We start from the raw sequence: 25,660 nt of genomic DNA on the forward strand, positions 1-25,660 counted from the left end.
ACTAGCGAATCATCCTAATGTTATTGGATTCTTACAAAATACTTGTAAGATATGGATGCGATCAGAGGTGTTTGAGATGCACATTAAGATAACTCTTATTCAGTTCTAATCCCGTCCGTCATTTGTGATCCATATTTACGAAATAGTAAAATTATTGTGTAATTATATGTTAGGATTACCCCGAGGACATGGAGTTGATTAACAAATCGATACCAAATTTTCATAAATTTGTATGTATCTTCAGTGGACTTATGCCGCAAACTAGACGAATGAGGTGGAGAAGATCTTCGGATGATAGTTCTTGGCCTCCGCAAGAACAGATGACCGGAGGTTCGTCAAGTCATGCTGCACCACCTCAAGCACCAACTTGTGTTAACTGGGATGACGATATAGATGACTTCATGCCCCCAAACCATGGCCTACAACACATAATATTCCTCCCCTGTACACGAACCTAGAATCAGAAAAGAGAGAAAGGGAAAGACAATAGGTTCGTCACTTCTTTCCCCACGTCTCTCCTTTTCCCTCTATGGATGACTTCGCTGTTGCAACTCCCTCCCTCACTCTATGTCTCTCCTTTTTTCCTCTATGGATGTTGTTTGCTGCAAATGCAGGTGGGGGGCCTCAGCTTTTATATTGGGGGGAGCCTGCCGCTCTCCTGCCGGGCGGTCGGCCTGCCTGCCGCCCCTTCACCGGACGGTAGGGGCCTCCATGCGATAAAACTTAAATTTTAATTATATATAGGTCCCTACCGCCCGGTAGACGGGTGGCCGGCCCCCCGCCGGGCAGTAGGGGTATAAAACTGTAAATTGTGAAACCAAAAATATATTTCTATAAAAAACGTTTTTAAAAAATATAAAATAGAAAAAACGCTTTACGTGGCGACTCGGGTCGTGGGCCAAGAGGGTACGGAGTCGGGCCGGGCTGGATGGCTTATTTTTGAAAAAAAAAAGGGCTACAGGGAACGTAATTGTTCCCGGGATAAGAAGTGAAACAAGGGGGATTCTAATTTAGGGAGGGCTCCTACAATCAATCTTCCGACCATACGTTTTTTCTTTTTTATTTAAGTAAAACTTTATCGTTCTCTGGTAAAATCTTTCCAGAAAAACTTTTTGATAAAAAGATTTTGGAGAGAAAAAGAAAAACTTTGATCAGAAAAATTTGAAAGAGAAAGATTTGAGAAACCATTGAAGAAAAAACTTTTACATCCAAACTATTAAAAGTTTGGGAAAATCATTTACATACTAAAATAAAAAAAGGAAAAAAAAAAGGGTTGTTACATCGGCGAGCTCATGGCCGCTGCCACCATGGGAGCCAGGGGAGCCCACGCCCCGCTCGCCGTGCCGCTCGTCCCGGAGAGGCGAAGCTGCGGAGCTCCCCGGACGGAGACACCGGCCTTGTCCAGGCCGTGGAGCCGAGGACGGGGACACGGGGCCGCACATCCATGCCCGCTGAGGCGCCGACGCCGCGTCCACCGGCCATCCCCGTGGCGCCACCGAAGGTTGCTGCTCCGCTGCCGATGTCGGCCGTCGCGCCGTGCTCTCCCTGGCCGAGCTCAGGACCGACGACAAGGCCTGCGCCCAACCACCGAAGGTCGCTGCTCCGCTGCCGAGGTCGGCCGCTTGTGGCAGCTCGGCATCCGAGTGGCCATTGTCGTCGGGTTCCTGGGAGCGCGGTGTCGAGCCCCGGTGTCCGGGGAGGCGGGGGCGGCGGGGCGCTGCCCCTGCGGTCTGTGTCAGCTGCGCGGGGGGAGGGGGGAGGGCGCTCGGGGGCTGGTAGGCTAGGGTTTTGTGTCTTGGGGCGCTGGACAGTGGCCTGTGGGCTGGCTGGGCTGTGTATATTTGGAGTTAGTGGGCTTATATCGGGCCGGCCTGCTAACTCCCTACCGGGCCGGGCCAGCCCACGGGCTGGGGTGACGGCCCAAGCTCGAGCACGGTTGACAGGCCGGGCCAGCCCGGGCCCGGTGGAGAGCGGGCCGGGCCATGCTTGGGCCGGGCCAACGGGTTGAGGGCTGCATGGACATCTATAGAGAGAGGGAGCAGAAAAGAAGAAAATAAAAGGAGAAGACTAGATGCTGGATGGAGAGAGCGATGCTCATGTGGGAACCGGCCCCCCCCCCCCCGAATCGGTCTGTGCCTGACCTTTTGTAGACTGGGCGGGCGCTGATCTGATCGACCGTGAGATGGCTTCCATCCGGGCAACTGTAGAAACAGTACTAGGGGAAAGGTAGAAGTCTAGATCACCCCCCAACTATGAGGGGTGGACTACATAATCTCCTCAACTATAAAACCAAGTATTCTACCCTCTGAACTTTTCAAAACCGGTCAAATTACCCCCTGGGACGGTTTTGAATGGTGGTTTGCTACAGTAACACAGTTTTGCCATTTTCTTTTTTTATTTCGGTTGAATCTTTGAAAAATCATTAAATGAAAAATCTAATTTTTTTTGACTCCACATGAGTAGATCTATACAGTGAACACATAATATGATATACTTTAGTAAAAAATTTTCTTTTAAAATTTAGATCTTTTTTTTCTATAATTAAATAGAATAATTCATAGCCGCAGTTTCTATGGCTCAATTGAGGTGAAATTTTTATGGTGGCCTTACTATTGTGTGCTTGAATTGTAGTAAAAATTTCATACTCATTAGATCATGTATAACTTAGTTATAGATTTATTTATATTTAACAAGCATAAATCTAAGCATAAACGTAGCAAAACCACCGTTCAAAAACCGCCCCAGGGGGTAATTTGACCGGTTTTGAAAAGTTCAGGGGTAGAATACCCGATTTTATAGTTGAGGGGATTATGTAGTCCACCCCTCATAATTTGGAGGTGATCTAGACTTCTGCAGAACGATGGCCGTGTCATTGTTCCACGTTCCAAGCTGCTAAGGACAAAGGCTACAGCTACAATTAAGATTATAAAATAATACTACTACTCCCGCCATTCCAAATTAGATTATTTTAGCAAATTAAAATACTAGCTCTTACTATATGCACATAGATAAATTTTATGTCTAGATATATTGCAAAAATTACATATCTAAATTTGCCAAAACAATCTACAATTTGAATAGGAGTGAGTAGTATTTTTTTTAGATCCGTCTGGTTTTGGTCAATTGAAATCTCGCAATCCATGAAGAAGCTAGCTACTTCCTTCCTCACAAATTATTAATTGATTTTAGTTTTTTTAAATTTATAAGTTTTGCTATGCATCTAGCTATAAATAAATATATATAGATAGATGTATAGTAAAAATATGTATTTATAAAAAACTAAAATGACTAATAATTCTGGATGGATGGAGTAGATTTCAATCTCCTGGAGCACAGGAAGCGTGCGAGTGTTTCGCCTCATTCGTCGAAGATGAGTAATATAGGACTGGAAACTGGGTAAGATATAAAGATGAAACGACTGATCTTCGGTGATGGCAGCCGGTGGTGTAGGCATCGACATCACGCAGAAACGGACACGGCAGGAACTCCACTCGTCTGGCGCCGGCTCTATCATCAACTAGTGCATTGCGCGGGCGTTGAGCGTGCATAATTTCTTTGTAATTTTTTTAGGTAATTACTATGGTAGTAGAAAATGTAATCTTGCAGTTGCATTTGTTACATATTTATTCTCTCATTTAGATGTTCTTTAAACAATATGGAATAAGGAATCGAAGTTTCAGGATAAATTTGCGCACGCTCATGTCAACTTTATCGATCTGAATAATAAAATTTGTACATTTAGTAGACTCATATTGCCATAGAGGACAAATAAGAATTTTTTGGTTATGTCACAACGAAATATAAGAGTTATTTACAAGGAGTTTTAGATTTATTGAGATAGTAGCTATCAGCTTCATAGTCTAGGATAAAAATCTAAAATATGGATATAGTTATTACAACGGAACAAAAGACTTCTGCAAGGGGCTTCATAATTCACAGAAGGAGTGGAGATGTCCTGTAATATTATAATGTAAATAGTATCATGTAATATTATAATGCAAGAAATATTAGTACTATAATTAAGTTAGAGGCCTGGGGAAAGTAATAAAATCTGGATTAACAGTATGCATGCTGTAAAGAATCACTGAAAGCTCTATAGGAGGGCGAAGGAGTCTAGCATGCTGTAAAAAAAAATTAATGTTATTATGTTTATGCGATACCTATATGATTCAATAGCTATATATGATACCTATATATGATATTATATTGTACGATAACTAAAGTCACATGAAGAAGCACTAACCTGCTTGTTAGAGATAATCAGTGCTTATTTATGCACCCTTGTGTAGCGCTTGACCTGAATGAGCACACTGGAGTTAAAATATTGGGTTTTTATATTATTTCACTTTGCAAATCAGTACATGTTTGGCGTGGGGAAGGTGGACAAACAGTAAAATTGACCAATGGTGTACGAAGGCAAGCAGGAACAACAGGAGCAGTGAGAAATTTCATGGAACGAACGAGAGTGTTACCTTTTTGACTTATGAGGAACGGGGCCAAAGCAGCGGCATATTTTTTCCCTTGCAATGGAGGGAGGGTAGAAGCAGCACATTATGAGAACATCTGAATCATGTGGAGGAGCTGGGGAAGGAACAGAATGTGAACCAGAGACTCCATGATGCAAGAGACGCCCCCTTCCTTGCCTGCACCGGACCAGATGGGAAAAGAAGGCAGGGCAGTCAAAATTGGAGGCCGCCAGGTACAGGTCTAGTGTTGTAGGCGCAGGAGGGGCATGACACCATCAAGTCTTTCAAATACAGTAGAATGGCAGTCTTTTTTTTTCCTTGCTTTGATTCTGCATAGGTTCACAAGCAAATGGGTTAAGAACAAGGAAGTGAGAATGGTATAATCGAGTTTAAGGCAACATTCCAAGTTTATTTTAAAGATTTTACCATATGTATAGCAAACATGGACTACTTGATCAAGTAGTCCGACACAGAAATTAGGAAATCTTCATCATACCTTAGTGGATATGAAAAGAGAGGGGAAAATAATATATGAATCAAATAAGTAATTGTAGGAAAGGGACGAAGCTATGTTATTTTTAGGAAAATATATAGAAGCCATCAATGGCAGCCCAGCAGCAAAACAAAAGGAAAGTGGCCCCTAATGTTGGCGAGTTATCAATTATTCTAATATATAAGCATGCTCCATTAGTTCATCTAAATAATCTGAATAAAGGTATTTTGTCAAGAAAGAAACATTTCCAAATTGTAAGCTTACTGTAATCATGCATATCTAGATTATGAACAGGTACTCATCTAGACAAATAAAATCATCAAATCATTCATAAGGGATTGTTCCATACTTTTGAACAGCGACAACTTGCGAAAAGATTTCAGCATACTGCTCCATGCATCTCTGTTAGTGGAAGAATTAAAACAAATATTGGGAGGGATGGTCTTACTTTACCTAGGAAATGCCAGGAAGGAATGGAGCGGAGGGGATTTACCTTGGCGCTCGAATCCAGCAATTCCTTACCTGCAATTTTTGTGTTGATCACTGAAAAGGAACCAGTCCTTGAAGGAAATAATTTTTTTGTTTATATCAAATATTTCCCTGAGGATAAACGTAATATGCACGTGTTTACATCAATTCACTACATGACCATAGCAAGAAAAGCTTGGTAAAGAAGTAAAATTGCTTATGCTATTTTAGCTATCTCAATGGGCATTTTTTTTTGTTGCTGGACATCTCATTCTAATATTTCAGTTTCAGCAGAGTAAAAAACCGCATGATCAGTCCCTCAAAATATAGTTTTAGCTGTGCATCTACAGATACATTTTATGTACTACAACAAATTGGGCCTGACAATGTTTCACTAAATGAAGGGTGAAGCAAGCATGAGTAGCAAATATACTTGGAGGCCTAATGCAGTGTCTTAGCACTATAAATGTTTAAACATGCTGGGAACCATTAATACAACTAATACTTGTGTTTGTGCAATAGGCAATAGTCATTCACATATATGAAAAGGAATATTTGTTCATATCAACAGAAATTCTGGACCAACAGAGCGCTTCCTAAACTTAATAGTAATCATGCACATATATGGGAAAGAATATCGGTGTCGTATTACCCAAAGCATTTCCTAAACTGAATAATAATCATGCGCATATATGGGAAAGAGTATCTGTGTCTTATAACCTTTGGTAGTTCATTTTATTTTTCAAGTATAAAATGAATAACAGCTGCATGCCTGGATCAACTACATCTGGCCCAAGAACTCATATGATTAATAAAGTTTGAAGAAAGTAGCTCATAGTACCTGTAAATGTCTTGAACAGCATGGGAGTACTACCTCCCAAATCTACTTTGGTGGTCTTAATGGTGCACAAGAAAAAGGTGGTCTAGTTAGAAGAAGATACAACATCGGTGATTGTAATAGCATTCTATTTCTTAAGTATAGTGAGTAAGTGAAGCATAAATTGAATTCTGGCTTAGGAACCTAATACTGAGAGGAGCAAATGGTCAGCGTAGTTAGCTAAGAGGCACAGTCTATGTCGTATTAGTGGTACCTAAAATGCAGGAAAGGTAGTTCGTTTGAGCAATGCTGTGCTAGTGGTAGAAGCAGAATACCAGTACTACTGAATATTAGTTAACCTTTTTACTGCATTCAGATCTTTGTGCGTGACAACATTTTTTTTGGTAAATCAAAGAGGTGAGATTACAATGACCTGTCAGGTGCTCCTGAGGAGAGGAGGTTCCAATGGAGCCATTCAGGTTAGGACTTTCATATTCAGGGCCAGGTACAACCTGACCATTAGTTTCAACCTGTTAAAGGTTACTGTTAGGATCTAGAGGCAAACAAAAAAAAGTAAACTTAGCATCTAATTCTGCAGCATCTATAGCTGAATGCTCTGCGAAGAAACGTCATATTTTAGGTAGTGCTTCCTGCATTGGTGAGGAATCATACCTTTGTTCTCGTCTGCTGCAGTAAAGTGGACTCCTCGTTTACTGTCTCTAGGCTGGTTCTTGGAACAAAATGAAAGGGGGCGACCAGGAAGAGATGACCAGTAAAAAACGGAGGGGCGCACCTGAGATTCAGGAGTTCTGGGCGGACAGCAATGGCGGACGGCAGACAGGCCGCTGAGGAAGAAGACCACAACGTCGAACAAGGCGCTGAGGAGGAAGCCAGGAATCAGACCAGCGCGCGATAGCAGGCGGATCCGCGAGGGATGGAGCGGATCTTGTGAGGCAGCAGCCGCGGGGCCGCTCTTGGGAGGCTCCGGCCGCGGGGCCCGGCGGCCGCCGGAGGCCGCAACCGGCGCGGGTGAGGGCGGTAGCCGGAGGACGCAGCCGGCACGCTTGACAGCGACCGCGGCCGCAGCCATAAGCCGGCGTGCGTGACGGCGGTGGCTGCAGGAAAGGGGAGTGCGCTGAAGCAGATCCGGCCAAGGAAGGCGTAGATCCGCCGAGGTTTAGGGCGGATCCGGCCGCCGGACTCCCAAAGCGGAGGTATTCGCTGCTGCTGGTCTCGTTGACTGCGCGTGGAGGCGGAGCTCGGCGTTGGCTCGCTGCAGGGTTCCGGTGCGGAGCACGGCGGCCGCCGCCATGGCCCCGCACGGGCCACTGCCGCGTTTGGGCGCCAGCCTCGCCGTGCGCCGTTCTGTCGTGGACGGCTCGTGGACGGCCAACAGGGAGAGGGATGGCGCGGGGAGGGGAGGGGAGGGCCGGCCTCGCTGCCATGGCCGGGGAGCGCGCGGTGAGGAGGGATGGAGCCGAGCTCACGCAGGCCGGCAGCGCGCCGGGGAGGGAGGGAGGATGGCTGCGCGCCGCCATGGGTGGGAGGGAGAGGACGACGGCAGCGCGCTCCTCCGGAGCCAAGCTGAGGCGAGCAGCCGGCGCCTGACCCGCCGGGGCCGCTGTTCGGCCTAGCCGTTGCAGCTCCGCGCGAGGAGAAGAGAGGGAGAGGAGTGGTGGAGGAGTGAGGGAGCAGGTTGGGGACGGCGCAGGCAGTTGGGAGGAAGAAGCGAACGCAGACAAGGAGAGGAGTACACGGCAGAAGAAAGAGCAGAGCGAAGAAAGAGCAGAGCGAAGGGAAGTTACAATCTTTATCGTCAGATAAACATCGAATGGACCGTAAAATTTTCAGTGAAGTGGCTAGGCTGAGAGCTCACGGAGCCCAGCCGGAATGATACATAGAAATTCATCAGCAGAGCTCGTCTCGGCCGCTACTCTACTCTACTACCCGGCTCGTGCTAGCCATCCACCACCTGCAGGCTGCAGCTGCTGCACAAAAGATCTGGCCCGTGCGATGCCGTCGCCCCGTTGAGCGGAGCCACACGTTGGCCCCCGGCCCTTGGCCGTCGCGGCGCGCCGCCGGGCGGTGCCCTCCACGCAACCGCCGCCCGCTCGATTTCTCCTGCTGCCCGGAGCACGACGGCCAGGTGATGCCTGATTTGGTTGCCTTCCTGTTGCCTTCGCGCCGCGCTCCATTCCCACGCAACGCATTCCCTCCGGCCCCCCACCCCAAGCAGGAGAGAGGTATCCACGACGGGAGCGAGCGCTGCCGCTGCCGTTCGGCTTGAATCTATGGCCGCCGCAGCCCGCGTGGCGCACGGGAGCGGCCGCCTCAGCCGCCCGCGCCCGCCGCGGGTGGGGATGCGCGGCGCGTGGGCGGTGGCGGCGGAGGGGCCGTCCTGCCTCTACGTGGGGCCGATCGAGACCGCCAGCCAGGAGAAGCTCGAGGCGCTCTACCACCAGGTGCTTTACTAGTTTGTTTCCAGCTCGGTTTCATCAGTAGTTTCACCTTTCGGATTCGAGGGAAACAAAAACGGTTCTTTTTTCATACCTAAATAGCCGTCCGCAGCAGCAAAGGCAGTCGATTGTTAATTGCGCAATCTGATTAGCCGTCATTTACATTATGATATCATCAACCGTGTGCAGGCCAGGGATTCCTACTATAGCGGTCAGCCATTGATCGTCGATGACATGTTTGACAAAGTTGAGGTAAACTCAGACCTCTGTAACAAATCAAAATTAACTGATACCTAATCCTCCACACATTTAGACTTCAGCTCTGTCTTCTCACAAATAATCTAACCCTCGCAGTTGAAGCTCCGGCTCTATGGCTCCAAATCTGTTGTGAAATACCCCCGTTGCAGCCTCATAAGGCAGTCAACTTATGCCGACGCTGAGGTAACCTTTCACATTATTATTCCATTAGAACTTGGTCCCATTCCCTCAACGCCAAGCCTAAGATGGCTTACACTTTGATGTTTCCATCGACCTTTGGGTATAGGGCAGGAGGACCAATCAATGTTTATGGCATTATCAAGCATCTGGATGTTGCTGCTCCTGTTTGGCACAGCAGCCTTCCTGGTTCCAAGTCTCTACACCCTGAGCCTTGCATTCGGAGACGCATTCGGAGCAAGGTACCTCTTGTACGGTGCAAAGTCCCTTGATGCTATAACAGGAGTTAATGACCTGGCTTTAGTTGGACTGGGCTACCTGGTTGGCTACCCCATTGCATCTGCTTCTGGTAAGAAATCGATCTTAAGTACTGCTATTTGGAGTTTCACCTTCACCATATCATGTGACACATATCTCATGTCTTAATTTCCACTCCTGGGGTTAACCATCTGATTGAATCTTTTTCCTCGGTCAGTTGGTGCACTGCGAGGCTTATTGTCAAATAATTTGGTTGCACTGAAAGGCTCCTGCCCAAATTGTGGTGAGCAGGTCAGCTTTAGCTCAATGACAGTAATCAATTATCATACTGCTTTTTATCGTTTATCTATAATCATCTGGCGATCTGAGAAACTTGAGCATGTTGCCGTCAGGTATTTGCATTTGTTAAGACTGATAAATCCATTCGAGCACCTCATAGAGCAGAATGTCATGTTTGTGAATGCCCACTGGAGTATCGTACTAAAATCGAGGTATGTGAAATACCTGTCATTTTCAAACCACTTTGCAGTGTTGGAATGTATAGTTGTGTATATTTTAGAATTAAAGGGACCGAGCCCCAGCCCATAAATTAATCAGGACCAGCGTTACAGGATCACAGCACTTACACCACCCTTGCTGTTTTATAGCATCACAACACAGACACCGCCCTTGTTTCCACAGACACCAGCTTCACAATGCAGATCAGTTAGAGTTCACTGAAAAACATCATCAGGCTACACTCCAGAGATGCAGCGCACATTTCCCACCAAAAGACAGATTCCTCTGGTAACTAATGAATATACAAGAAAAACGTACTGTGGGAGCTTTGATTCCAGATTTCCACAGGGTTTGGGAGTTAAACTATTTAGTGGATCTATATTTTTTGGCATCACAGAACAAAGTATATATATGTTTCCATTGCGGTGTTGGCGTGTTGCTATGCAGAAATCATTGTCAGGGCCTAGAAGAAGCTGGGTCTACGGCCGAGTTTATCTAGTGAAGCAAGGGCATCCTAGGAAACGGAAATGGATAAAAGACTAGAGTTCCAATGGCAGCTGATGAAGAAAATTAAGATATCTTGCGAGATGGCACTCCTGATCGACTGAATCATTTTTCAGATACCACTCTTATTGATCAGGGGAGGTTATTGTGTACGAATTCATTGAAAGATTGATCAAGCCATTATTTTGTAAAAACAAATAGTACATTCCTTTCTGAGATTTCCAAACACTGCAGATGAACCATGTTGCATTGTACTCTTTTTTTTTTATTTAGATAAACCCATGATACAATGATAAAGGATCACTCCAGAAACTAGGAAGGCATCCATGCTATCAGGAGGGAGGATACAAGTCTGAAACTCTGCACCAAATGTGTTTTAATCATTTCATCAAAGATGCGTGTGAATTAATTTATTCTGGATACTCAACATGTATAAAAAAAGTTACAAACTTGTTCAGATGCAATCAGCATTATAGAAGTGTATATGAAGTTTTTGGGATTAATCAGTATTCTCTCAGCTTGATTTGCGAATCTGGAACCTGTGTTGACTCCAGATAACACTTGATCAATAGCATCAGTTCTACGCTCGAGTTCGGCTTCCATAAGATCAACCAAAGCAGCTTGAGAAATTTTGGCAGTGGCAGAATTGTTGGCTTGAACAGAATTTCGTAACACTCCAAACTGGATGTAATTATGTATTTACATAGTGTACTTTACAAAGACTCGAAGATGTAGAAACTACATGATAAACACAAAACATTCAGAACTCTTGCCTCTTTACAAATCCCTCTATGAACCTATATTATGTTACCTACACCTGCAAAAGGAAAGGAAAATACTCTAGCCACTCAAACTGGTTTTGGTGAGGGGGCAGGCTTCCCCTTCATGGACGCTTTCACGCCATTGCTGTCCAAGCTCCGACTGCTCGGCCTCTTCTGTAGGTGGTGGTGCCCTCCCTCCTTGGCATCCTGGAGCTGTTCTAACGCTGTTACCACCTCATCCATGCTGGGCCTGTGCCTGGACTCCACTGAGAGGCATTGCAGTGCCAACGCTGCAGCCTTCTGCGCCCTAGCAAGGGAGTACTGCCCGCCCAGCCGGGGGTCCAGGATGCGGAATATGCGCCGCTTGCTTCTCAGGTATGGCCTAGCCCACTCCACCAGGTTGTGCTCCCCGCTCGGGCGGTTCTTGTCCAGTGCACGGCGTCCTGACAGCATTTCTAGGAGTACTACTCCAAAGCTGTAAACATCGCTCTTGGCCGTCAGATGACCTTCACAAGGTAAAATATAACTGGTTAGTAGGTTTTGTAATTAGATTCCGAATGACTCAAATTCTAGATTGGCTTTAGAATACTCGATAGCTAGTGGCAGCAGTATGACGGCGAACAAAGTGTGAAATAAGACCATAATGTTCGATCTACAATCCTCACAATTCAATTATATTTCAGATAGATTTGCTTAAATTTTGGCAATACAATTTCAACCATTTGAATGTGATCAATGGTACAATTGCATATGATGATTTGGAAACTAGAATGTGATCGATGCTACAATTGCATATGATGATTTGGAAACTGGAATGTGATCGATGGTACAATTGCATATGATGATTTGGAAACTGGAACCACCGCAGTACCTGTCGCAAGGTATTCCGGAGCTGCATACCCATGAGTACCCATCACTCTGGTGGAGACATGGCTCTTGTCACCAGTTGGACCATCCTTTGCCAGCCCGAAATCAGAGAGCTTTGCATTGAAGTTCTGCAGAAAACATAATGCTATGAGCTCAATTAACTAAGCAATCTCTGTTGGTCCAAAAGGATAAGACTATTGAATATTGCATACCGCATCTAGAAGAATATTAGAGGTCTTGAAATCACGGTAGATGACTTTAGCATTATCGCTGTGGAGAAAGGCAAGACCTTTAGCTGCTCCAAGGGCAATTTTCATTCGTAGGTTCCAGGAAAGCGGCTGGAAATGGGAGCTCCCTACATATTGAGAATTGAGACATTATAGTGCCATTCCTTCAAATTTGAAAAATAGCAGTTATAAGTTAGGAGAAGAAAAGGCCACATGCTTACTTCTGAACAGATGATTCTCCAAACTCCCGCGTGGCATGAACTCATAGACAAGGAGCCGCTGTTCATCTTCGAGACAGTAGCCAACGAGCCTTACAAGATATGGGTTTGACAGCGTTCCAAGGTAATTCACCTCAGTCTGCACATCGAAGGAGCGGCAGCATGTCACACAGGATGCAGGAATGGCATGAAACTATAGGATATTTTTGCCCAATAAACAATAATTCAATGTATGTAGATACTAACCAGCCATTCCTTGTGCCCCTGGTAACCTTCCTGGTTCAGCTTCTTGACAGCAATGACCATCCCTAAGCCTGGTCTAGTTGGGGCGAGTGTCTTCTCATCGATCCAACCCTTGAAGACAGACCCAAACCCACCCTCACCGAGTACACTGTCCGGTCTGAAGTTTCTGGTGGCAGTTCTAAGCTCATTGAAGGTGAAGGCCTTGACGTTTGCAGACTCCAGAATCTCGTCCTCGCTACGTGGGGTTGGCAGCATTGATGCAGACGAGGCATGGCTGCTGGAGCTGCTCAGGGCAGCCCCATTCCTACTGGCGAACTTGGAAGTTACCCCTGCTCATCACGAAAGAAAAAAGAATAGTTTCAGACTTCTGTCCGTCATATTATTAAATTCCGAGCATCTTATTACTAGTATGTATTTAGGAGTATTTGGTTTTCTTTCAGCATTTTAGGGAGGCAAAGGAAAGTTCATGACTTCATGGGCGAAGCCGGGACGTTATTGTTAAAAGGTCGCACGGAGAAAAAAAAAAGGAACTTTCCTTTTTACTTCCAGAGCTTGGCGTAGAGCTTAACTTTCAGCGCGGCAGTCAAGAACATTGAAAAAAAGGCGCCGAGATTTAGGCCCTGTTTAGATCCGATGGGGTGTAAAACGCAAAAAAATTTTGCAAAGGAATCTAGGTAATTTGAAGTACTAAATGAAGTCTATTTGCAAAATTTTTTGCACAAATGGGTTGTAAATCGCGAGACGAATCTAATGATGCTAATTAATCCATGATTAATCAATAATTAGCGAATGGTACTGTAGCATCACTGTTGCAAATCATGGATTAAGTAGCCTCATTAGATTCTTCTCGCGATTTACAGCCCAACCATGCAAAAAATTTTGTAAATAGACTTCATTTAGTACTTCAAATTAGCAAGATTTCTTGGAACTTTTTTGCGTTTACGACTTTTTTGCGTTTACGGGGTGGGAACTAAACAGGGCCTTAGCTAAAAAGTTGCATCAAGATTGAAGTTCGCCCTCACGATTTGACAAGTCATATAAAGTTAGCTGTACTAGCAAAACTAGCATTTACACTAGTCTCCTATCCTAAAATGGAAAACGAAAGGTTTGGCCTTTGTTCATGGAAGGATCCAGGAGGAAGAATCCAAGCTGAAAAGGGCTTTGCGGTTTTCTTTTGAGCACGCGCGGGCTGCAATAGGTGGCGTGCCAAACCACGCGATCACGGGTGACAGATCAATCCTACTCAACCATGATCGATCCTATACAACGAGTATGCAGCTTGCCTCAAGACAATAAAAAAATTAATGGGAGGGGATTGACATCGCCCTATACTATAGAAACAGTAGCTAGCTAGTGTACAATCGAACAGAACAGTAGAGGACAAAGAAAGAGCACAAAACTAACACGAAGGCATGATTGATTGAAGAAGTAAAATAAGTGATCCGAAGAAGTGGTAGGAGAAGAGAATTGGTGAAGGGAACCGAGAGGAGCCTGACCTGACGGGGAGAAGGCGCCGCGCGACGGGCTGTCGGAGCTGATCTTGGCGCCCCAGCAGTTCCCCATGGCGAAACACGGAGCCGATCGACCCAAGGTGGAGAAGGCGCCGGCTTCCGTCCGGAACCGTACCGGATCGGATCCCGAGAGCTCAGAAATGGAGCCGCGGAAGAAGCGCGAACTCCGAGGGACTGGAAACCGCAGGTAACCGAGGTGGCCGGATCCCCCCTCTCACTGAGTTCGCGGAAGAGAGGGGAGGAGAGGAAGAAGCGAGAGGGAGGGTGGTGAAGAGAGGAGGGAAGGGGAGGGGGTCCAGCAGAAAAGGCGATGGCTTTGCGCGGATGGACGGGATGGGACGACGACGGGATGGATGAAGCAACCAACCGAAGCAAGAGGGCGGATAGCTGCCCGCTATCCCTTTCCGGCTCACGCCCCCCGCGTTGGCCTCGAACCAAGGGGGGCCTGAACTTTCCCACCCGCCCGCCCGGCCGCCAGAGAGAGAGAGACAGGCAGGCGGCGAGAAAGGTAGGAGCTGGGTGGTGGTGGCCGGCCGATTCAAACGTCACGGGAACAGTGTTCCCTGACTTGCCGAATCCCGATTGGTGGCCTGGACGCCTGGTGTGGGATCAGATCAGATACTGCCTCCGCCGCCGCTCCGCTTCACTTCTAGAAGGAGGGGGAGGCGGCCATTAATGGCGGGGCGGGGAAAGGCGAGGGGTGGTTGGGTTGGGTTGGATCAGCGAAAGGAGGGGAAGGAAGACGGGCGGGGCCCGTGGCCGGTTTGGCCTCCTCGTCGCAGCCCAGCCAACCGGGCTTTTATTCGCGCCCACCTCCACGTGTCCACTCACTGGCACGTGGGCCCACCACCAAGGTGAGCAGCACGCTACCTCCCTGCCTTTTCCTTTTTCAAAATGCGCGGCCGCTGCGGCCGCCGTACGGCTCCATGGAGTCCAAAGGGGCGCAAGTTAAAGTTGACGGCTTGGGCTGAGCACCGTGTGGAAGCGTTTGTTTATTCGGAAGAAACAAGTTGAATTCAAACTTGTTTCTCGTCCATGGGGCAGACGTTTCGCAGGCGCGCGTGCGCGCGCGCCTGGCGACGCCCCGTGCGCCGTGTGAATCCGGTTCTTCCCCGGCTCCGTTTCGGAGGGGATCGGAGGCGCCGCCGTCGTTATTTTTAAACTAGTACGAGCATTGAGTTTTTAATTTTTTTTGTCTCCTTTTGTTCCCAACCGCCAGCAGGGACGAGGTCGCAAATCTCAATGCCACGCACATGTTCACACACACACAACGATAATGGTTCGATGTATTTCCAAGGGCAAAAGCAACAAGTAGGAAATAAATGAAATCAGTAGTAGGTGACTTGTTGAATTTGTTATATATATATATTTCGCCAAGCATAATACTTGTCATGTGACCTCACCTTATAATAACCTAGTACTCCCTTCATTTCAAATTATTCGTCATTTTACCTTTTCTAGATTCATAGATTTTATTGTATATATATATATATATATATATATATATATATATATATATATATATATATAATGTAGGTGCATAGCAAATTTAATAAATCTTGAAAAGATAAAAAAATTAATAATTTGAGATGTAAGAAGTAAGTACTGTATGCAGCTAACTAGCCAGATTCCGTCGCTAAATTAGTAACTTATATATAGGGGAAACATATCACTCACCTGAGTGATTTGAGGTATCCCCTCACTCCAATTTTTTCCTCCAAATCCTCTCTTATTCTGCATGTCTTCTCCAACTCCGATGATATTCCGGTGAGGTTAGGGTTCGGGTTAGGTAGGGGTATCAATTAGTGATCCTTAGGTGCCGCTCCAACTCTCTTTAGTTTAAAATTTTGTACTACTTCTCCAAAATTTTATGCGGTGAGCTAAAGAGAGTTGGAGGTGCACATAAAATTCACCAATTTGCACTACAAAGGTTAGGATTTCAGGGTTGCTAAGGGGCGGTGCTCACCGCCGCCCTTAAAAGAAGAGCCGGTGGCGGCAGGCCGGCCCGATAGTTCTGGTGAGCGCAGGAGCGACAAGGTCGGCGGCAGTGGCAACGCCACCCGGGAGGTGGAGGAAGGCGATAGAGGGGGGTTGGGGCACATGCGACAGCGGGAGGTGGCGGCTAGAGAGACCGCCGCAACCCTATTTCGCCCGCGCCGGAGTGGTGGCAGGAGGGCTGGGCGGCGGGTGGTTGGCCGGCGCTGGATGGACAAGAAGGCTAGGAAGAAAGATTGTCCGGAGGTAGAAGATGAAGGAGAGTCGCTGAATTACAGTGTAAAAAAAATTGAATGAGAAGAGCTAGGATTTCACTCAAGTGACGGATAAGTAGCCTGATCGAGCCATTATTATTCGTCTGGAATTGGCGTGCCTAGCCTCGTCACCGTCCAAAGCATCAAGCAATCTGTCAGATGCGCGTGGCTTATGGACAAAAGAAAGCTTTTTTCTCGCGGCCGCAAATCTCTCCGTCTGATGCAACCGCGCCAAATCGCGATGGCGACCAGACAACCACTCACTCGATCTGAGACAGGCAGACAGCGATACAACAAAGAGTTTTGCATTTCGTTCAAGGTTAATTAGTGTCTGGGCTGGCTAATCAACTGCCCCCTCGACCTCATCAGGCCAGCATGACAGAGCATCCAGGGAAGAAATAAATAAAAAAAAAATGCTCCGATTATTCCTTGCTACAACATAGTACTCCTCTTATAAGTGTACGGGCGTCACCTACTACTCCAGAAAATTGTTGGTAAGAGGGAAAAAAAGCGCTTCGACCAATAATTTCCCATCCGTGAATTGTTCAACAAAGCGGTAGGTGGTTTCGGCTACCATATCTTTTATTATTTATTCTATCTGTTTCAAAATACTAGTCATTTTGGTTTATGCATAAATTTTGCTATGCATCTGCACATAACTTATATTTTTCTATGTGCCTAGACAAATCAGAATGACTAATAATTTATGATGGAATGAATACTAGTGAAGTACTCCATGTGTCCCTTATTAAGTGTCGTTTTTAGTTTTCGTGCCACAAATTTGACTACATTTGTAAAAAATATGTGCAACATTTGCATCTCCAAATAAATTAATTAAAAACTAGACTCAAAAATGTATCTAATGATATCAATTATGTATCATAAATATTAATATTTTTTTATAAAATAATCAAAGTCATTTCTCAGGATGTGAGAAGATAAATATTTAGGGACAGAGACAGTACAAGTCAATTTATGCACCTAGAAAAACCATGAACTTGGTGGTTTCTTATTATGGTCCTGTTTGAATCTCGTTGCTAAAGTTTAGCAACTTTAGATCCTTTGCTAAAGTTTAGTAACTTTGGATCTAAATAGATCTTGCTAAAATCTTGCTAAACTTTAGTTGGTCCTAGAAAAAGCTAGCTTATATTAGTCATTAGCCAGCCAAGAGTTGCTAAAAGCGAGCAAAGTTCAAAATACTCCCGCAATAATCAGTCCACCCGTCAGCTTGGGGAAACAAAACACGGGTAGAAGATTGGTGCAGAGAATTAAATAAAGGCTATCATGATCACTTTAGAAGAGTTTAGCAAGAGGATCCAAACATCCATACTAAAGTTTAGCAACCAAGTTTTAGTTGGACTCTTGGAGACGGGACTATATACCCTCAATGCACATGCGCATCGAATTGACTTGTACGCCCATACGGTAGCAGTCCGATCCTGCATGTGGTAGGTCGATAGGTTTGGTTTGGTTTGGTTTGGTTTGGTACATCTCCAACGCGATTCTCCATGGAATTGTATGTATTCGAGTCGCGCGGTGAGACCGAGCAGCCGGCCGGTGTGAAGCTGCGTGCGCGCTGGTGCTTGCGTGCTGACAACCGCAGATAGATCCGAGGAAACTCTGTGTCATCTGTCTGGGCTCTAGGGGACACGCACGCGGCCTCCAGGGTGGTACTACCATGCTAGCTCTAGCTGCACCATCACGAATGTAACGCGTGTGTGCAAGTTGGAAGCGTCCACTGTCTGTGCCTCTGGAGTCGCGAATGTAACGTGCTTACCCGCCTGGTGGACTGGTGGTTGTGGATTCCTACCGAATTTTGTAGGAGTACCGTGCAGGTAGCTCTGACCCACGCACTTCGCAAATGATAAAAGATTTTTCTGTTAGCCCTTGTTTAGATGTCTTCAAAATTTTACGAGATTTTCCATCACATCGAATCTTTAAACACATGCATAAAGTATTAAATATAGCTAAATAAAATAACTAATTACACAGTTTGTCTATAATTTGCAAGACAATCTTTTGAGCCTAGTTAACCTATGGTGAGACAATAATTACCAAATACAAACGAAAATGCTACAGTGTTTTACAGCCAAAACTTTATGCATCTAAACAAGGGGTTAATACAATGACAAGTAGCTCTCGTGCGTATCAGGGGAAATAAAAACTAAAAGTAACTCTGCTCTACGCGAATGTGAGCGAGCCTTAGGGCACCCGCAACAAATTAACGGTGATTGCTCTCTACAACATTGTCAGCTAAAATTTGATTAAAAATTTATTAAAATCTTAAAACATTCTCAAATTGAAACACTTTCATTCACACATACACATTCGAATATACATATACACGAAATTAATCGGACTCATAGGCCTTAGCAGACCTCTCATACTCGGGCCGGACCTCGTGCCTAGTAGGGCCGAGGCTTATTCATGCCAGGCCGAGCCGGCTCATGTGCCGAGGCTCGGCCCAGGCACGGCACAAGGATCATGCCGGACCGACCCGAGCCCAATTAACTTCGTGCTAGGTCGGGTCCATGCCGGGCTAAAAGTCGGGCCATGGTCAACCCACGGACCTCGGTATTTAGGTGCATATATAATAATAATAATAAAAAGAGTATACACCGTGAGTGCGAGACAATCGGTAGGCTGGCGGGATTCGTTTTAGATAATGGAAATAGTACCCGGTTTTGACCCCAAAAAGGCTACAGACACAGTATGAAATAGACATGTGATGGAGTACTACTGGTGAAATAAAGCAGGAATCGAATTGATGGCAATTTGCTGTGCTAATGGTGCGTCGTCCTTGCAGCAGCGATGAGAAATGGGACGGGATGGGATGAATCACGCGCGCGGTGCAGCAGGGGTCAAAGTATAATCACGGGGATCATAGCCCGCCCGGGTGTATTAAAGATTGCAAGTGTACGTTTTTGCATGCATGAGCACGAGGTAGCACACGTCTTAATTGGTGCACACTGGGTTCACATATAGTACACGGAAAAACCATTTTGGACAAGTACAATAGCGTAGACAGCTGTTATCTCTTCTTTATCACAGATAGATAGGTTAAACAGCTTGTATAATGGATACAATGTATTTTTTTTGACTATCTGCTTGACATACAAATCATGATTTTTAGTATTTGTCATAATATAGGTTTTTACTCCTTGCGTGCAGTGTTTTTACTCCTCCATCGCCGAGGCGCATGCAGCGCTTCATACAACGCTTGCATTCCTCGTTGCTTCATCTTGGACTATGCGTGAAAGCCGTCGACGAACAAGACGACGGACGCGCTCTCTGTGTTCGGTAATTGCTTGGTTCGCAAAAAAAAAAAAGAACTGCATATATGTCGGCGAGTCGGCTATATGTTGTACTTGCCCTTACTTATTTGCAGCCACAAACCCGTTCCCTATATCGAGCAGGCAAATCGGAAATGAACCTCGATCGAGGAGAAATATTATCCCCGTGACCACCCCAATGCAGAAGTCGTCGTGCATGCACCAGCACCGGCAGGCAGAGCAGGACGGGAGAGCGGAAAAAAGTGCACGGTCGATGGAGCAGCGGCAAACGTTGGTGCACGTGAATTTATTTATTGCTAGCCGTGTATGAATGAAGGCAGCCAGAGTCAACGCTATACGCTGCCAGGGCAAAACTTCAATTCCAACGCTATACCCTGTTGCAAGAGTTGGTGAGCCTTTCCCCTTCTCTTTATTTGGTTTCTCATTTCCTTATCAAACGCTCTATTTTTTAAAAAAGAAGGGCAGAAGCACTGCCAAATCATGTTAGAAGAAGAAGAAGTCCGAGTCTTACAAAGATGTGATTACATGAAATGGAAATTTCAAACTCTCTACTATTTGAAGAGTTAAAATATTTTGAGTTTGATCAAATTTATACAATAACATACTAACATTTATGATAGTAAATAAGTATTATTGGATCTTCATTAAATATATTTTTATAGTATATCTTTTTGGTGATATAAAGTTTTATAATTTTTTTATAATTTTAGTTAAACATAAAAAAAGATTTTTTCTCAAAAAAATGTTGGAATGATACAATTTGAAACAAGGAGGGAGTACTTTTTTTTTTGAGAAAACACGGAGAGAGTACCTGATATAGCAGATTTGACAATTTCTGTGCTGTGCTGTGTACCCAGCTCGGCGAGATGTTGGCCCGGTACATCTTGTCTGGGCCAGGAGCCTGGTTCCGCCCTTCGGCCCAGATCACAGGCCTTATGCTTTTCGGTCTGGTGGTGGCCAGTCAGCCCACTATTTCTTCTTTACCCTTTTCCCTTCTTCTCATCTCCACTATATATTTCTTTTGGCTTTAAGTATACTAGTTGTTATGCACGTGCCCAGGCACGTGTTTATTTAGTGGTTTTGCACATTTCCAGTCACATGTTTAAAACTAATTCTATATTAACTCTATAGAGCTATATAATATACTTCATGGTATAAGAGTTCCACCAAATAGACAAATCAAGAATATATAAATCGTAAAATCCAATAAAATAAAATTAATAACAATAATAATGTAGCATAAGAACTTGTCTCAATCCATTATTGTTGGTTATTGATTGATATGGGAATTTAAAATATGACCAACTTAAAAAATGTAGCAAGATCCATCCATATTTCTTTCTCAGATCAGCCATGGTATGCGATTAATTTATCTAGATATATTTCTCCACGCAGGTGTTACATATGGTCTTTAGAGCTCCGGCTATATCTTCAAGAATGTTATCTTTGCTCTCGTTCCATAACCACTTCAGTAGATCTATGACCAACCATTTCCTCAGAACTCTCGCATCCTGGTATACAAGGCATCACCACAACAAAATGTTAGTTAGATGGCTAATAGCATAGCATCATCATAGCAAGAGCATTTAACTTTGACGAAGAGTGTTACTAACCACACGCAACAATTGATGAAATTGTTTACCATCCCACATGTCCATGAGACTGACAACAATAAACCTCGCCAAATTACTGGCGATTGCAATATGTAGTTGGGATTTTGATTACAGCTAGCCTCTCATGGAAGGTACTATTCATAATGGCCAATTCCTCAGTGTCTAGACCACCTGCAAAGGTCAAGAAAGGTTAAGAGCTTATCAATCTGTACAATAAGGATTTACCAGAATAAGTGCCTGCAGCTATGTTTTCAAACAAAATGGGGAAAATAAATTTTTAGGACATGTGACTATAATAAAAGGCAACAATTACACTAAGAATGGTTTGATTCATTGGCATTTGGCAGTGTTCATGATAATTGCAACATTCTACCGGTGGACAGCAAGAAAAGATATTTGAGCCCGATGACACGATAGCTTTCATTTTTTTTTGTCATCAAGTCATGATTCCAATTCGATTATTGCAATTACCATATAAACTAATCTGCACTCTAAATAAATGCTAAGTTGCTAATCCTACATCTGCTCAACATTTAAAACTCAAAACAGTAAGAAGAACATGCAGATGGAAAGAGAATGTGCTTAGGGAGAAGTTACTTTTTGGCATATCTGACCAGAAAATTTGACAGAACTAAGAGAAATATCAAGTAGACAAATACTTTACCTAATTATATCCTAGCAGAGATCTTAGGTCACAGATATAAGCAGAATACAACAAGAATGGTCGATTTGAACTTTTGGTTAAGACCACCTTCTCTAAAGTATTAACTACATACACGGGAACCCAAAATCAATCAGAATTAAACAAAGGGACGCAATGGTACCGAATCTAGATAATTCGCTTTCAAATGGTGATCAAAAGAAGGTCAATAGATATTTTCTGACGGCATAGAGGAACAAAGAACCAACTAATGAAAAGTAATCTGCTAAGATAAAACACAAAGTTTTCAAGTTGGTTCTTTTTTTTTCTATTGCTCAATATCTACAATTTTGTGAGAGAATTAATGAACTTGTTTGCGAATATGAACGAACGAACTTTAATATATATAAAAAAGAACATCTTTCAATTTTACAGATGTGACAGAGCACTTGCATCATATATATACTCTTTAAAGAAGCAATAGAGACTTACTCCAGGAGTGTATGGCTTTATTTCTGCAGGCATCCATGTGTCAGGAACCTTCATGTATTTCTCAAAGTCATCAAGCATGTTAACTGAAAAGATATGAGACTTGTCGAGCTTGTACCCATTGGCTTTTCCCCTTGCAAGCCCAGCTTCCTAGCAGTATGTCAAACAAAGATAAATATAATCAACTTAATTCCTTTAAATGAAGAAGATTTTTTTCTGTTTCAATCAACTCAAGGGTTAAAGAGGGAGCTGAAACAAAAACAATGGAGGAAAAGTAACATGGTTCAAATTATCAAAATATTTTCTTAACAATACACAATTGCAAAATCGTATGGACCACATCCCAGATGCAAGGATTGTGAAAATGTTCAAAAAAAAGTCAACTGTATGTTTGGATAAAATGACCATCAGTCCATCAATAAGAGAGTCATTAAGCAGAGAAGGAAGAGAAATGTAACTAACAAGAAGAAGTGAAGTACCTGAGGCCTGAGGGTATTATACTCAATAAAACAGTAACCATAATAATATTATGCATGTAGCACTTCGCAGATAAACTATCCTTTTAATTTTGCTTTAATTAACCATCAACTGTTGCAAATACAGGCATCCATTAAAGCGCATTGCAATTACAAAAAAATAGCATTTACTGCAACAGATACCAATATTTGGGCATAATTAAGTTAGAAATCTTCATCAAACCATAATAATGTTATAACTGATGCATTAATTTGTAAATTAGAATTTGGATAAGTCAAATGAAGTGTACTGCAGGTATCATGCATTCCATACCTGATGCAAAAGGCCGTGAGGCATTCTTTCCTGCAGTGTCCAGTTCGATCCCTAGAATCAATGCAAGAAGCAAAGCAAGACCAAAAATCACCAAATAATCTTCTATAGCCTCACGAAAACATAGAAACAATACTTGCCTGAAATTAAGACTCCTTTTTACCAAGCGGTTCAGAGTTTGAGTGAAATTAAGAGCTCAACTGATACAGTACAAAACAAGTATATACATGAGCAGTCTATATGCGATCACTGAAAGTAAGTACCGGTTCAGTCCAGGGTAGTATCAATGGCGATATTGACATAATGCAAGATTCAATAATGGTACTATCTATGAAGAAATAGAATTTCATACATCTTTGCCCCGTTGCGGGCTGTACCCGCCTCCGTGGTGCCGCACGTCAACAGTGGTGCAGCAGGCCATCGGCCTCCACATCGCCTCCACAAGAAGGAAGAGGAAGGAGATGACGATCCCACTGCGCCTTCCGCTGGATTTGCGCCGCCATCTCCGCCAGGCCAAGAGGCCTTCATCGATGCCGAGGTGGCCGGTGTCGCGGCCATCGAGGCCCAATTCCAGGCGCAAATGATTCTACTGGCTGTAATAGAAATAACATCAAATGATTCTAACAAATGTCCATAGCATCTATATTAAATTCAATGGACTAATGGTAAGGGTGTAGTATTCTTATAAGCATGCAGAAATAGAATCAGTTCTTGAAGCAAGCTCCCAGCGGTGCAAGAAGCACAAAATCAGTTCTCTACTTCTCAACTATTAGTTTATGAGGAAAATAGAAATAGATAGATCTGCATAGTATGCTTTCTAAGTGATCCTGAATTTGTTACATTTTACTTTAAGCATGCATGTTTCTACCTGACTAATTTTAGGATATAAAACAAAACACTAACAGATGTGATCAAATAAGAATGAAGTATAACAAAAGGGAAGGAGCCTTTATTTGAACACAATCATATCTGATCATGGAAGTTCTGCTTCTACTCCACCTAAACCATAAAAGAACTGGAATTGTGCATCCATCAGTTCTAGACATAAGCCAGGGGAAGGTTAATAGAACTATTTAGTAGTCTTGATATGCTAAGCATTGAGAAGTATATTAATAATGTTTTTCTAGCACTTATTGTGTTAAAGAAATGGATATCCTCTCATTCACAATAACAGGTCGCTAGTTGTGGTTGATGTATGTCTCCTGCTATATAACATGGAAAGAATAAAGAAATAACATTGCAAAGACCAGATTGCTCATGGATATAATGCAACTAACTCCAAGCATATAGGATAGTTTTGCTGAGGCACAACAGATGCTACTTATAGCATTCGGCTCTGTGAGGTGAAGCACAAGCGCAATGGACAACCACTCGCTAGGTCAATCTCCAATAGAAAATAAATACTTTGCGTAGTTTCTCTGAACATCCTATTGCAAAGAAAACAGAGTAAAAAAAGATAGCGGCAGTGACTCCATCCAGAAAGGAAAGATGCTTAAGCCATAGTATGTTCTCATCGCTCAAAAAATAAATTGCAGAGGTAGGTGAATCAGTGTTGCATTCAATTTCTTTAACAGGAGAGTCTTGCCGCAATTCAACCAGAATGTAGCAAGTGACTCTTGAAGAGGAACCTAAGGGCTGGATCGAATCCGCTGGTTCTTACTGGTACGGATATCCCCGCTGCAGATCCTTGCGCAATGAAGCAAAGCAACCAAATTCAGGAGATCTGAGAGGAGGAGATGAGGGCGCTTACTGGTGTGGTTACACTTGATGGCGTTGACGGGGTTTCCGTGCGCGGGGGTGTAGGTGAGGACGCAGGGGGCGCCAGACTCCGCCCTGATGTCGAAGAGCTTCACCACCGTCGCACGTCACCAGCAGCGGCGCCGCCAGATCCACGAACCCCATCGGGACACGGGCGGTGACGGCTCGTGGATTTAGTGTTCGGGAGGGAGGGCGACAGGGTGGGGTTTGGAGGTGCGGCGGCGGCGGCGGAGCAGCAGGATCAGGAGGAGGATCTCTTACCCAGCAGGCTTCGGCCTCACATCCACGTGGTATGGCTCGCAGCTGCCACGCTGCCTCCTTCACCTGGCCGGGGAGGAGATGGGTGGCAGGGTGCCGGTGCCGCGACGTCGAGGGCGGCGGCGTCGCGTGGCCACCAACGCCGCGTGGTGCGGCGGGGCGGGGGAGGCGCGTAATGCGGTGGATGAGGCAATGCGTGGTGCGGCGGGGGGTCAGGCCGGACGGCGGGTCAGGCGTGTCGGGCGGACGCGGGGGAGGGCACGACATCTGGAGGAGAGGAGGCGCGATGTCGAGGGTGGCAGCGTCGAGGGCGGATGCGTCGAGGGGCCACCAACGCCGCGTGGTGCGGCGG

At 44.7% G+C, this 25,660-nt stretch overlaps 3 protein-coding genes and 1 long non-coding RNA gene across 20 annotated transcripts; 1 reads left to right on the top strand and 3 right to left on the bottom strand.

Annotated features, from left to right (window-relative positions):
- Positions 1–3,717: 3,717 nt before the first annotated feature.
- On the bottom strand, positions 3,718–8,036 carry LOC120664002. Of its 15 annotated transcripts, none has more exons than XR_005670687.1 (7): positions 6,917–7,994; positions 6,269–6,774; positions 5,453–5,481; positions 5,309–5,361; positions 4,473–4,795; positions 4,244–4,297; positions 3,718–3,955 (listed from the first exon to the last, which is right to left on the bottom strand). XR_005670687.1 is itself a non-coding variant. In XM_039942963.1 (7 exons), exons 1-5 carry the CDS (start codon positions 7,332–7,334, stop codon positions 4,708–4,710), a joined length of 564 nt encoding a protein of 187 aa, XP_039798897.1. In that variant the 5' UTR covers positions 7,335–8,023; the 3' UTR covers positions 3,718–3,955; positions 4,244–4,297; positions 4,473–4,707. The 15 variants fall into 15 exon arrangements, 5 of the variants coding, with proteins under 5 accessions (XP_039798897.1, XP_039798899.1, XP_039798895.1 ...); XM_039942963.1 differs by having other exon boundaries at positions 6,678–6,774; positions 7,038–8,023; XM_039942964.1 differs by lacking the exon at positions 3,718–3,955 and adding an exon at positions 3,962–4,121 and having other exon boundaries at positions 6,678–6,774; positions 7,038–8,035.
- A 182-nt stretch (positions 8,037–8,218) lies between these two features.
- LOC120664001 (PGR5-like protein 1A, chloroplastic) lies at positions 8,219–10,898 on the top strand. Of its 3 annotated transcripts, none has more exons than XM_039942960.1 (7): positions 8,220–8,706; positions 8,890–8,952; positions 9,055–9,141; positions 9,250–9,484; positions 9,611–9,684; positions 9,786–9,884; positions 10,669–10,898. In XM_039942960.1, exons 1-7 carry the CDS (start codon positions 8,536–8,538, stop codon positions 10,678–10,680), a joined length of 741 nt encoding a protein of 246 aa, XP_039798894.1. In that variant the 5' UTR covers positions 8,220–8,535; the 3' UTR covers positions 10,681–10,898. The 3 variants fall into 3 exon arrangements, with proteins under 3 accessions (XP_039798892.1, XP_039798894.1, XP_039798893.1); XM_039942959.1 differs by having other exon boundaries at positions 8,224–8,706; positions 10,339–10,737; XM_039942958.1 differs by having other exon boundaries at positions 8,219–8,706; positions 9,786–10,898.
- A 143-nt stretch (positions 10,899–11,041) lies between these two features.
- On the bottom strand, positions 11,042–14,994 carry LOC120664000 (receptor-like cytoplasmic kinase 176). The gene is made up of 6 exons (XM_039942957.1): positions 14,208–14,994; positions 12,715–13,040; positions 12,472–12,607; positions 12,236–12,378; positions 12,028–12,151; positions 11,042–11,662 (listed from the first exon to the last, which is right to left on the bottom strand). The coding sequence occupies exons 1-6, from the start codon at positions 14,272–14,274 to the stop codon at positions 11,244–11,246; spliced, it is 1,215 nt and encodes a 404-aa protein (XP_039798891.1). The 5' UTR covers positions 14,275–14,994; the 3' UTR covers positions 11,042–11,243.
- A 5,941-nt stretch (positions 14,995–20,935) lies between these two features.
- LOC120667344 lies at positions 20,936–22,670 on the bottom strand. Its single transcript, XR_005672158.1, has 3 exons — positions 22,510–22,670; positions 21,378–21,548; positions 20,936–21,275 (listed from the first exon to the last, which is right to left on the bottom strand). It is a non-coding gene; the product is annotated as an uncharacterized LOC120667344 (long non-coding RNA).
- Between the last annotated feature and the right edge of the window lie 2,990 nt (positions 22,671–25,660).

Source organism: Panicum virgatum, chromosome 3N, assembly GCF_016808335.1.
Source record: "Panicum virgatum strain AP13 chromosome 3N, P.virgatum_v5, whole genome shotgun sequence".
Lineage (NCBI taxonomy): Eukaryota > Viridiplantae > Streptophyta > Magnoliopsida > Poales > Poaceae > Panicum > Panicum virgatum.

Bases quoted from the DNA above. Each gene is read 5' to 3' on its own strand.
- LOC120664002 (XM_039942961.1), bottom strand. From the start codon at position 7,334: ATGGCTGCGGCCGCGGTCGCTGTCAAGCGTGCCGGCTGCGTCCTCCGG. The intron at 6,775-7,037 runs GTGCGCCCCTCC...AACCTTTAACAG, and splicing joins CCAGAACTCCTGAATCTCAG to GTTGAAACTAATGGTCAGGT. The intron at 5,482-6,677 runs GTCATTGTAATC...CAAAAATTGCAG, and splicing joins TCCTCAGGAGCACCTGACAG to GTAAGGAATTGCTGGATTCG.
- LOC120664001 (XM_039942958.1), top strand. From the start codon at position 8,536: ATGGCCGCCGCAGCCCGCGTGGCGCACGGGAGCGGCCGCCTCAGCCGC. The intron at 8,707-8,889 runs GTGCTTTACTAG...AACCGTGTGCAG, and splicing joins TCGAGGCGCTCTACCACCAG to GCCAGGGATTCCTACTATAG. The intron at 9,142-9,249 runs GTAACCTTTCAC...GGTATAGGGCAG, and splicing joins CAACTTATGCCGACGCTGAG to GAGGACCAATCAATGTTTAT.
- LOC120664000 (XM_039942957.1), bottom strand. From the start codon at position 14,274: ATGGGGAACTGCTGGGGCGCCAAGATCAGCTCCGACAGCCCGTCGCGC. The intron at 13,041-14,207 runs GTCAGGCTCCTC...CGTGATGAGCAG, and splicing joins CGGCGCCTTCTCCCCGTCAG to GGGTAACTTCCAAGTTCGCC. The intron at 11,663-12,027 runs GTACTGCGGTGG...TACCTTGTGAAG, and splicing joins TCCGGAATACCTTGCGACAG to GTCATCTGACGGCCAAGAGC.